The sequence below is a fragment of the Neophocaena asiaeorientalis genome, unplaced genomic scaffold (assembly GCF_003031525.2).
Source record: "Neophocaena asiaeorientalis asiaeorientalis breed wild unplaced genomic scaffold, Neophocaena_asiaeorientalis_V1.1 scaffold597, whole genome shotgun sequence".
Lineage (NCBI taxonomy): Eukaryota > Metazoa > Chordata > Mammalia > Artiodactyla > Phocoenidae > Neophocaena > Neophocaena asiaeorientalis.
Window position 1 is genome coordinate 1,379,367 of NW_020172664.1, and position 12,302 is coordinate 1,391,668.

The 12,302-nt window shown below is 37.4% G+C and overlaps 1 protein-coding gene across 10 annotated transcripts in view; it reads right to left on the reverse strand.

Moving 5' to 3' along the window:
* EXOC6 (exocyst complex component 6) overlaps window positions 1-12,302 on the reverse strand; it is a 192,321-nt gene that overhangs the window by 147,297 nt on the left and 32,722 nt on the right. For all 10 annotated transcript variants that reach the window (XR_003002485.1, XM_024739500.1, XM_024739505.1 and 7 more), the window contains exons 2-5: window positions 8,466-8,637; window positions 7,147-7,194; window positions 6,966-7,056; window positions 4,167-4,212 (exon numbers count right to left, since the gene is read on the reverse strand). Coding sequence is in view for 9 of the 10 variants with exons in the window: in XM_024739500.1 (XP_024595268.1) it covers window positions 4,167-4,212; window positions 6,966-7,056; window positions 7,147-7,194; window positions 8,466-8,637 (357 nt within the window). In the remaining variant the exon portion in view is untranslated. The remainder of the gene's footprint in view (window positions 1-4,166; window positions 4,213-6,965; window positions 7,057-7,146; window positions 7,195-8,465; window positions 8,638-12,302) is intronic.

Here is a 12,302-nt window from a genome sequence, read left to right on the forward strand (position 1 = left end):
ACACTCTATAAAAAGTTCTTATTACATTTATTTTACAAGTAAGTCCAAATAATCAGTCCAACACTCCCAACAAAAAGGATATTGTTACAGTAAAAATAAAATTTTAAAAATTAACATTTATTTCTATTTACTAAGCACAAACTATAAACCATATGAAAAAGTTGCAGGATGAAAATTCACTAACAAACAACTTCTTTACTTCATTTCATCGAAATCTATAACATCACAAGCATTATCACAGTCATCACAATACCTTAAATGTATATATGTATAATAGTTCCGAAATTTTTAATCAAATATTTAGTTATTTGATATACGATTTCATGATATCGCTCCCATCCACATCCCCTACCTTCAAAAAAGTACACGGCACAGGTTTAAATCAAATCAAAGTAAAATATATTTTAAGAAAAATATTTTGGAAAATGTTACACTCTTTAAGGCAATTAGAAATAATATTATGTCACAAAAACCATTTAAAAAGCCATTAATAGGGCTTCCCTGGTGGCGCAGTGGTTGAGAGTCCACCTGCAGGGTACACGGGTTCGTCCCCCGGTCCGGGAGGATCCCACATGCCGCGGAGCGGCTGGGCCCGTGAGCCATGGCCGTTGAGTCTGCGCGTCCGGAGCCTGTGCTCCGCAGCGGGAGAGGCCACAGCAGTGAGAGGCCCGCGTACCGCAAAAAGCCTGCCAGCCACTGGTGCGGGGCTGTGACGCCCAAGGACATGGGAGTGAACCAGTTGGAGGTAGGGGGACTGAGCGGGGAGGAGAAGTGGAGGCCAGACAGGATCGGTGCCCCTGAGGCCAGGGAGATCTGGAGAGGCAGGTGGGAGGGACTCTCCGGAAGGAGTGGGAGAGGGGCAGAGGGCGATCGCCTGGCCCACTGGGCCCGGGGAGCCTGCTGAGCTCCCAAGCCGTCCCCCCACCTCCAAAACCCCATCCAGGCCACGCCGGTCCTGGGGGCATAGGAGGGAGGCTGGGGAGATCAGGAGAGGCAGCTGGGAGGGGCCCTCCAAGACGGAGGAGCAGGAGAGGAGAGGAGGGTGTTTGCGCCGACCACTGGAGCCCAGGAAGCCTGCTGGGCTCCCAGGTGAGGTCCCCCGCCCTCTGAGACCAGGGGTGGGGGGCACGCCTGGTAACCTCCTGTTCCTTGAGCCTAAGCCCCACCCCCCACAGTCCCCAGGGCCTTTTCCAGACCTGTGGGTCCAGAGCATTGGCCCCACCCACCACCCATCGCCCTTGCTTAGGCCCCGCCCTCCACATCCCAGGCCTCGCTCCCCCCCTTTTTTTTCCTTTTCCCTCCTCTTTTTTACTATTGTGGTACTGATGTACCTTCCAGTTGTTGACTCATCTATATTTTTATTTTTACATTCTTTCTAACATATCTGTTAGTTTCCTAGTCTTATTTTATTTTTTACTTTGTTATTGTTCTTTTTTTTTTGTCACCCCACGGGGCTTGCAGGATCTTGGTTCGCGAGCCCAGGGTTGGGAAGAAGCTCCTGCAGTGGGAGCTCCGAGTCCCAACCACTGGACTAACAGAGACCTTGGTACATCCAACCTGACTTAAAACACTGATATCTGTGTGAAAAAAATAATTTTTTTAAAGAAGAAAAAGAGGGACTTCCCTGGTGGTGCAGTGGTTAAGAGTCCGCCTGCCAATGCAGGGGACACGGGTTCGATCCCTGATCCAGGAAGATCCCACATGCCAGGGAGTAACTGAGCCCATGTGCCACGACTACTGAGCCTGCGCTGTAGAGCCCACGAGCCACAACTACTGAGCCCACATGCCACAACTGCTGAAGCCCGAGTGCGTAGAGCCCGTGCTCCACAAGAGAAGCCACCACAATGAGAAGCCCGTGCACCGCAACAAAGGGTAGCCCCCGCTCGCTGCAACTAGAGAAAGCCCGCGCACAGCAACGAAGACCCAATGCAGCCAAAAATAAATAAATTTATAAAACTAAAAAAAAGTTTTAAAAATAAACTCACTAAAAAACAAAAGTAGGTTCACATAGTACCCAGCACAATGGAAGTAAACAGACCCACCCACATCAAAGCTCACACCAGTAAATTACAGAACACAGATGACAAAGAGAAGATGCTAAAAGAGAGAAAATGTGGGTCACAAACTATGGATGAGAAATCAGAATGACTTCAAACTTGTCAATGGCAAATGTGGAAGGTGGAGGGCATGAAAGATAGGGTGTGTGTGTGTGTGTGTGTGTGTGTGTGTTATATAATAAGCCTACCTAGCATGCAGATGCAGATCTTAGTTTCTAAATACCATTACTCACTAAAAGGAGCTGTACTTTGGAGGACGGCTCCAGATCTAGGGCAAGAAAAGTACAACATGAGTCTGGAACATCTCACTCATTGTATGATAAGCAAGAAAGCACTCAAAGACAAATGAGGACACAGGAAACTGGCTTAAGGGGTTCCCCTAGCCAAGCTGGGGACAATTTGTGCATCAAAAAGAATAAAGAGAATTACAGATTATAACTCATTTATTTTTTAAAAATCTGTGAGTCCATAGTGATAATCAGAAAAACAAAGAGCTAAAAAGAGGAAAAGTTCTTTACATAAAAAAAGTCAGCTAATAAATGTTAAAGGAATGATAGAAGTATAAAAATCACCATTTTGTAACCCCAATGTGATAAGTGACTAAAATAAAAACCCTAAAACCACTGGGTGAAAGATTGTCAAGAAACAGGACTCAAAATATCACCCCCCACAGATTACATATTAATTGCAAAGAGAAAAATATACCCTTTCTTCAGAGATCTGATAGCCATCCCCTTAAGCAAATGATCAAACATAGGATAACCTAGAGATAATTTGATAGCATATACCTTCTGATGTCATACACAATACCACTTATGTTGTACTCATGCCAAAAACATGTAATCTGCATCTAATCATGAGAGAATGATCAAACAAATCCAAAATGCCCTGGTGTACAAGACAACTAACCTTTTCTTTGTTTTTCATGAAAAACAAAGAAAAGTGGGAAGACTATTCTAGATTACAGGGACAAAAAAATACATACTAACCAATATTTCAGGAAGGAAAAGAAGATATAAGACATTTGGGGGACAACTGGGTAAATTTAGATATAAATATTAGATTATGAAATATCTGAAGAAATATATAATGCTCCAAGCTTAAAAATAGAGAAGTAATAGTAAAAGTTAGTTATTTAATGACATAAATGTAAATACCAAAATAATTTCTTAAAAGAGGTAAAGGTTTTTGCCCCTAGGAAGGAGGAATGGTGAATGGCAAAAAGGGAAGGTGATGTCTGTTTTTTTTTTGCAACAAACACACAGAGCTATTAACTATTATTGTACTTAAAATATGAGGATGTACAACTTTGATAGATAAAATACAATAAATTAATAATATACACATAAAATAAAAGACACCTTCAGAATAGATTATGGCTCATGTATTAGTTAGGAACAAAATCATTCTACTAATTAGTACCAATTGGTAAAGACCAATAAAATTCAATGTAAAGCACTATGAAGCAGGACATACACAAATCTGAGTATAAATTTGCATATACTGCGATGTGATAATTAAGCAGTTATTAATAAACAAGAAGAAATGATTATTTCCCTATTTCAAACACATCTCGTTCTGATTTTTCTATGTAATTTAAAATTGTTCATCTTTAAAACATTTTAAACATAATTACATCTAATGCTCCTACAGCAATTCATAAACTACTTTAAATCACTTTATCTTTCATCTGTCATGTATTCATATGTATTATAAAAGAGAACATGAACTACACTAGTCCAGATTGTCAAAATGTAACTACCCACGCTTTGCTTTCACAAAGTACACACTTAGCCTTTGATTGTGTGCAACGTTAACGTGTTGTTAAGTTAATCAATATTTTTTCATTCCTGTTCAGTTGTCTATTTGTTCTTCATCAATATTATCAATCTCTGATATCAATTACAAAGGACAAGGATCCACAAATAAATGGCTAAGGACTGCTTTACTGAATGATCCTGATGGGCAAATTGCATTAACAAAGAATAGTTAAACACAGAAAAGCAAAACTTCAGATGAGTCACTATAATTTACAGTAATTTTATCTATGCTCTCAGTAATAGGAAAAAAAACTCTTATTAAAAATAATTAGGAAAGAAAACAACTCACCTTTTTGCACTCATCTGTTCTTTCAGCTTACTGTACATTTCCAGCACTGCATTAAAAAATATAACTTATTTTAGCTTTCAAAATAAAAAAAATTTTTGAGAGATGAAAATAAAGCAGGGAAGAACATATAAATTCAGTAATTTTCTCCATACCTTGATTTAGGCTTATATTTTCAAATAAAATTTTATACTTCAATTAAATTAAAACATTTTAATTTCTACATATATTGAACATTATATTATATAAATTAATACATTATATTGAACTGGGAACACTTGTACATGCTGACACCTATAACTGAGACATCAACCTAGTAACAATTATCCTAATCAGAAACTTACTATCTCTTCCTGCAGTGGAAGTGGAAGTTTGGATTTTAGTTATTTGAGAGAGAAAGTTGAGCAACAGTGAGATTAATTGATTTTGAGTCAATATACCAAATAAAATAATGCAACTGTGTTACAGCTCATTAAACAAAATTTTACACCAAACGCACAGAGAAACAAAAAACTCAAAAGTTTACAGCGGAGAGTAAATTATAATAAAGGCATAAATAAACATAACAAAGTATCTATACTTGTTTTATCATTTCCATCGAAGGCTCAGAAATACAATTATTCAATAAAATTGTTATAAGCTTCAGCAAGAAGACACACTGCCACCAAAAAGGTTTTAATGCAACCATGTAGAATACCATTCATCCTTAGTAAAATTTCAAAGTATAAAAGTAGGTAAATTACTGTTAGATCATCAAGTCAGCTCACATTTTCCTAGACAAGAGAGATAGACACATTTTTTTTTCAGATTTTTTACAGTCTTATGGCTACTCCCTAGGGGTCTTCAGGTTCACAAAAGATATTGTTTAACTGCCTGAAAAACCATAAAAACTGCAATGGTGGCTATAATGAACCAGTCCTAACTCTGCAGACTCTATATATATCTCTACCAAAGTCCCTTTATTGCAATGCAATATATCTCACATTTTCCAATCAAAGCATTACAGTGAACACATAACCTAGGAAAGAGCCTAAAAAACTGCTGCTACAAGTATAAACTTTCTTTGAAGTCTCCTGTTTTATCTCAACAATTCGTGTAAATTTCACAACTGCCTTATATTATTTCCATATTGTTTTCATATAAAAATAATGCTTTCCTCAAAAATAATTAACTAATACACCAGGAAAATGCATTGTTTACCCTGTGACTTCTTATATCCTCTCATACTCCTCTTAACCTAAGGAGGAGTTAGGCAGTTGTACAGTAATGGCTTTCTTGTCTTTATTCACATTAGATGGTGGGACCCTTCAGAGCTGGGACTATATCATTTTCAACTTTATATTTCCAATATCTACCATAATGCCTGACACAAAAAAGTAGGTATGAGTGTATAATTAGATAGAAGGATACATGGAGGAAAGGAGGTAGTGGTTCTGGATGTAGCTGTTAAGAACACAATGTTGACATGAACTCAGATTTCCTGTCCAGCCTTGACAGTAGCAGTAAAAAAAAAAATCTAGCTTCTACTTCCCTTTATTTCTCTATTTCAAATAGCCCACTAGGGTTGAATAAGCTGAATTTACTCTTTCTTATTCCATCAGTACCCAATTTTTTAGGCTTATTACCATTCAGGGACAAAGCATTCAAACCTAGAGTGTGTTCATGACTATTTCAGTGTATCTGATGGTGACAAAGAAGTATTATTAAGCATTACTATAAAGGAAATAGGTTTCTCAACCCTAAAACCTAACATAATAAGCAGACATTTTATTTACTCAAAGTTAATGTGCACATATCCCTGGTCCATTAGAAATTAAGATGAGCAGAATTTCAGTGATTCTAAAACAAAAAAGCTTTATTCTCACAAGTCAGAAAACAATTTTTTTAGCTAATAAAATATGCTAACAGTTTATGTAATTTGTAGTCTAAGCTAAATTTACATTATATAAATATTATACAAAGCACCTTATTCTATTGCCCTGGATATGGAGGTTCAGGTTCCTTCCAAAAAAAAAAATAAGTTAAAAATGGGACACTGAGATTTAGCTTACTATATTAAAAAAGGATGTCACATACCTGTTTCCTTTTGTTTGAACAGGGTATATCCAGAAGTTTTAGCTTACTATATTAAAAAAGGATGTCATATACCTGTTTCCTTTTGTTTGAACAGGGTATATCCAGGTAAAGAAAGTACTGGTTAGTTTCTTCAGAATTTATTTGATGTCCCAGGAATATGTGAGCCCTAACAGAGACACCAGAAACTCAGAAACCTAAAAAGTCAGTCTTCCCAAAATATAAGAGGAAAGGCAAGACCGAAAAAGGGAAAAGATCTAGCACTTTTGGATGTTTTCTTATTAGCAAAATGAAATTGTGACCAAAGGCAAACCTACTTAAGTGACAAAAAGAAAACAATGGAAAATTAAAGGTAAAAAAATTAGGCAAATTAGGAAAATGAAAGAAAATGTAATCAAAAGACACTCTCTCCATGGGAAAGTATTCTGAGGGGAAAAAAGGCAGGGGGTGGGTTGGGGAGGGACAAAGGGCAAACTAGTTAGAAAGGAAATGGAAAGGTAGAGGTTGTTCTAGGAGACTGATGTGACAGATCATCAAATAGGGGCCTTATAATAAGGAAAACCATGAAAATTCAGGGAATAAAGTAGATAAGAAAGAATACCATGGGCTCTGGGGGGGGGGACAATCACCAAGTAATCTGTAATACCTATAATGAATAATGACTATACACTACCATTAAATTACAATTTCACCAAGCTGAACGTTACATTATAGACAAGTTTAACTTACCTGGTAGGCATAACTGCAATTTTTCTATTACAGTTGTAATATTCCTCTGCTGAATTCTACATCGAATAATATCTTCGGTTTGGACTATCACCTTAAAAAGAAGAAATGTCCATATTTTAAAATGAACAGTTAAATTGCATCCACATATTGAATACACAAAAAAAATGTATCATTTTCTCACCTCCTTTCCAGCATCTTGAAATCTTCGGTTGGTATCAGTAACTTGCACCTTAAAAATAATTTCACCTTAGTTAGACAAATACGCATAAAACTGCCCTGATGTAACTGCTCACCCTTGTAATCAGATCATGCTTCATGAGAAACTTAGAACAAAGAAATGCAAATTCAAATTAACTCTACAGCTTGAACTTGAACTTTTGATTGAAAAGGGCTTTTGTTAACTTCAATTACTTATGACAGTTCTTTTTAACAGATTCTGTGGCAAACTTCTCAAATTTAATCCAGATTTTTGAACTTTACTTGCTTCTCTAAGTCTGTAAAACAATTCAAATCACTGACCCAGTTGACCACTGGTCCCTTTTTGATAACTTCAATGAGGTCTATGTGCCATTCATTGTCTGTAGGAAATGGTGATTGCATTTTATGGTAATTAAACATTCATACTTTGCTGAATGCAAACACTGGGTGGTTGATTAACATCAAACACGGAAATCTCAATCCACAGCAACATTTTAATGCTGCAGGTGCAGGCAAAGCTCAACCTCAAATTTTCCCACATATTAAGTGACTCATTAGGTCATCATAGTAAGGAAGCACATTCTGGTTTATTAAAAATCTCATTAATTTCTGAACAAAGATGCTCAGTGACCTCATTGATGCTGTATTTGGTCTCTTGTTATCTGAATATCCTTTATATAATGGTTTTCTAATCATAACCTCTGGTGAACCAGGGTCATTCTGTCTGCTAAGCTCTCCAAATGTAAAGAAAGATAAATAGGACAATTCTTATAACTAAATATTTTGTATTCTGACAGAACAAATCCAGGTCTCATTTAATAAATAATGTTTTTGCTGTGTGGCAGAAAATGTAGACCAACTTTCCTTAAGAAAACTACACATTGCTATTAAACTAAGAAAAAACAGTTTCACTATTATTAAATAACTTTGAGAACACAATCATTTATAGTAAGTTTTTAGAAGTTTTCAGAAGATAGCTTTTTATCAATATTGTACTAATCGTCACTTTAGAACTCTAAAACTCCAAATGAGGACTTTCATTGTGTGAATTTTTTGAGTTCAGTTCCCTGCATGGAAAGAAATCCTGTTAAGTCAATGCATTACTTGGTTTACAAAAAAAAAAAAAAGAGAGATTACTCCTGTCATTAGCATGACAACTGTATTAATAGAGCATTCCCAAATATGTACACTAATCCACTTCTTAAAAATAGTGCATTTAAAAATGATTTGTAAATATGCACTATAAACTAATACTTGAGTAATTTGAGAGCAAAGGTAAATAGAATTTTAACTATTTCTTACCTTCAGTTTTTCTGCATCAGTCCTTACTTTAAGGAGTTCTGTAATAGCATCTACAAAACCCTGATGATGAAAATTACACATCTTTTCAATTTCCTTGTCATGATTACGGATACAAGCATCTAACTTTTCCATAAACTTCTTGTGTGCATTCGGTTGGTCATCATACACAGACCTGTATATATACAAAAAGAAAGCTAACATTAACTTCCCAGTTCACCAAAATTTACTCTTTATTAAGCCCAATCTCTGCAAGAGCTGATATCTTAAAATAAAATCTCTGAAGAAACTAGGTTGATAGTACTGACGTTAATAGAAATAATTTGGGTGGAAAATACTTAATTTCTTTTTGAACATGTTAATATTTAAAGAGCCACAGCCCCCTAGATATATCACTAGGCATCTGGAAATAAAAGTCTGAGATTCAGGAGATGAGTCTTCAAACATACCAGTGCTCAAAAAACAATCACTAAGTGAATGATGAAGGAATGAATGAACAAACTCCTGATTTCTACAGCATTTACTATGTGTCAGGACATATTCTGAGTGCTTTATATATTAACTCTTTAATCCTCATAACAAGCCTGTAACGTACTACTGTTATTACCCTTGCTAATTTACAGATAAGTTACAGATTATGTAACTGTCATAAATTCCACAACTAGCAAGTGACAGCTAGTTGCTAGTTGTGGAATGAACATGAATATGGGATATGAATCCTGGTAATCTGGCTCCAGAGTTCATATTCCCAAGTACAAGGCCATACTGCAATCACCCCAATGTTCTCTGAACATGACGTTTGCACTCCTACTGTATCTTAGCTCCTGCTGTCTCCACATTGAGGGACTTCCCCATCCACCATGAAGGAAAGGATTAACCTTGCCCAAAAAAAGGTTTGGCCCTTGCTCCCAACTCCTGGGCGGTTAGCCTTTGGAATGTCCTGCCTGATAGATGCCTTTGTTTACTTGGGCGCCTTGGGCAATGCCAAATAGTCTAAGCTAACAATGTGACTTACAATGTGATTTACAGTTGATGGGGGCATGGGACCACATGGTATGAGCTCTAGAGGGGCTGAAGATTAAGGTCAGCAACTCAGGCAGTCAGCTGTGCCTATGGGACCAACCCCCAGTAAAAGACACCATGGCTTGGGAGAGCTTCCCTGGTTAGTAATACTCCATGACTGTTACCATGCATCATTGCTGGGGGAAATAAGTACTGTCCACATGACTCCAGTAGGAAAGGACAATTGGAAGCTCCCTGCTGGAACTCTCCTAGATCCTGCCTTCTCCTGTTGTTAATTTTAAACTGTATCTTTTTTAAAATTATTATTTTATTTATTTATTTAGGCTGCACTGGGCTTTTGTTGCAGCGCGCGGGCTTCTCTAGTTGTGGCACACAGGCTTAGTTGCAGTATGTGGGATCTTAGCTCCCCAACCAGGGATCAAACCCTGGGCCCCCTGAGTTGGGAGCACGGAGTGTGAACCACTGGACCATACTGAACCTGAAAGCAGTCTTGGGGACCTCCCAAAAATGTGTGCCCCCATCTGTTGCCCATGGTTTGAGGTTCAGTTCAAGTCCCATTTCCTCCAGCAGGCCTTTTTCAATCATTTCCATGCCAAGTAATCTTTTCATCTGTAGGACAGACAAAAAGTCAGTCTGCTCACTCTGACACGTTATATACAAATATTTCTTTACATTGTAACTTAAATATTTCAAGTATATGTCATATATTGTGTTTCTCCACAAAGACCATAAGCTTCTTGAGGGCAGCCTCCATGGGGCAGATTTTTAGTGAGCACCTGTTATAACACTAGACACAGCAATATAAGGTTGCGATCATTAAGAACTTGGGCCTTCAAGAGCTAAGCTAGAACTAGGCTCTGATCTTGGATATCTTCTCTTTTCTACCTATACTGTCTCTAGATCTCACCTAGACTTGGAGTTTTAAATTCCATAGACACTGTGACACCTCCCAAATTTATATTTCTAGGCCTGACCTCTCCCTTGAACTTCGAACTCATGCATCACTCCAACTGGATATCTGATAAGCATCTCAAATATGTCCAAAATGAATTCCTATCTTCTTCCCCAAACCCTGGTCCTCCCACAGGTCCTCCCACAGCCTGGTCCTCCCACAGCCTTCCCTCATCTTAGTAAACTCCATTATTCTAGTTGTTCAGGCAAAAAAACCTTGAAATCATCCCTGACTATTCTCTTCTCTCACCTCCCCACCTAAACAATCCAGCCACATCTCACTACCTCCACTGGTATCACCCTGCACTAAGCCAACAACATGTCTTGCCTAGATTATTGCCAACAGCTCCCTAACCAGTCTCCTTGATTCCACCCTTGTTTCCCTTCAGTCTGTTCTCAACAAAGTAAACAAAATAATCCCACTAAAATATAAGTCAGACCCCATGTCTCTCTTCTGCTCAAAACCCTATTTTTCTTTCAGTAGCCTATAAAGCCCTACATAATTCTGCCCCATATTATCACAATTACCTCACTTCCTAATACTTTACTTATTCCACGCCAGCAACACTGGCCTCCTTGTGGTTCCTGAAACCCACCAAGCACATTCCTGTCCTACGCTTTGCACATGCTGTTTCCTCTAGCTGGATCACATTTCTCACACATGGCTGTCTCCCTCTCCTCCTTCAGGTTTTTGGGTCTCCTTCTTGATGAAGCCCTTTCTGGCCACAATATCCACATTATAAACACACACACACACACACACACACACACACACACACACACACTTCCCTTTCCTGCTTTTTTTTTTTTCTAAAATAAAGGAATTTACTTTGTCACTGCATCACTCTTACCACTATTGAATATACTCTCTATTTCACACTTTTATTTTCTGTCTTTGCTCACTGGAATGTAAGTTGCAGGAGGGCAGAGAGTTTTTGTCTGTTTTGTTCCCTGTTGTACACCCAGCCCTAGAATACAGCCTACCACGTAGCAGGTGGTCAATAAATAATTGATAGATGGACAGATGGATGGATGGAATCAAAAAGGACACGTACTAGCTGTTCAACCTCAGATAAGGCATCCAACTTCTCTAAAACCAAATTCTCTCAACAATAAAATAGGGATTTAAAAAAGTATCTACATCAGAGTGTTATGAGGATTAAGTTAGTAAACATATGAAAAACTCTTAGCACAGTAACTGACACATAGTAAGTGCTCAATATACACTGGCTACTATCATAGTGTGTACATAAGAGACATCCAAATCCTTGTTAAATAAGTGAACCATCTGCTGAATAATTAAGTACTGGCTGCAAATATCAAGTAGCTAACACTCAATTACCCATGCTGTAGGAGTTGACTACCCCTAATACCTGACAATTGTATAGGGACTTTTATAATTTTTACATCTGATGTTTCATTTATTTCTTATACCACACCAGAGAAAATATCATTGCCTCCTTTTTACAAATGAGGAAACAGGCATAGAAATGGTAAATGAGTTGCCCAGCATCGCCTAGTTAGTGAGTGACTGAGGCAGTACCAGAATTCCCATCTCATGCTTTTCCTATAATTAAAACATATAGCTAACAAGAACTCTTAGTTAAACAAACATTATACCAAAGGAAAATTTGTGTGCAAGAGGAAATTTATTTAACTGACCCTGGTGTGCTATAAACAAATTTTTATTTAATAATTGTGAACAAGTGTTGTATTTCTTTAAGTAATGTATATATATGCATTTCTAAGATCATTTTTTACATATTTTAATAAAAGTTTGATATTTATCTGGCTCTTAAAATACCAGGTAGTAAACAGAAAATACCAAAAGAACCGGCTCTTTTTTTTTTTTTTCCTATTACTCTT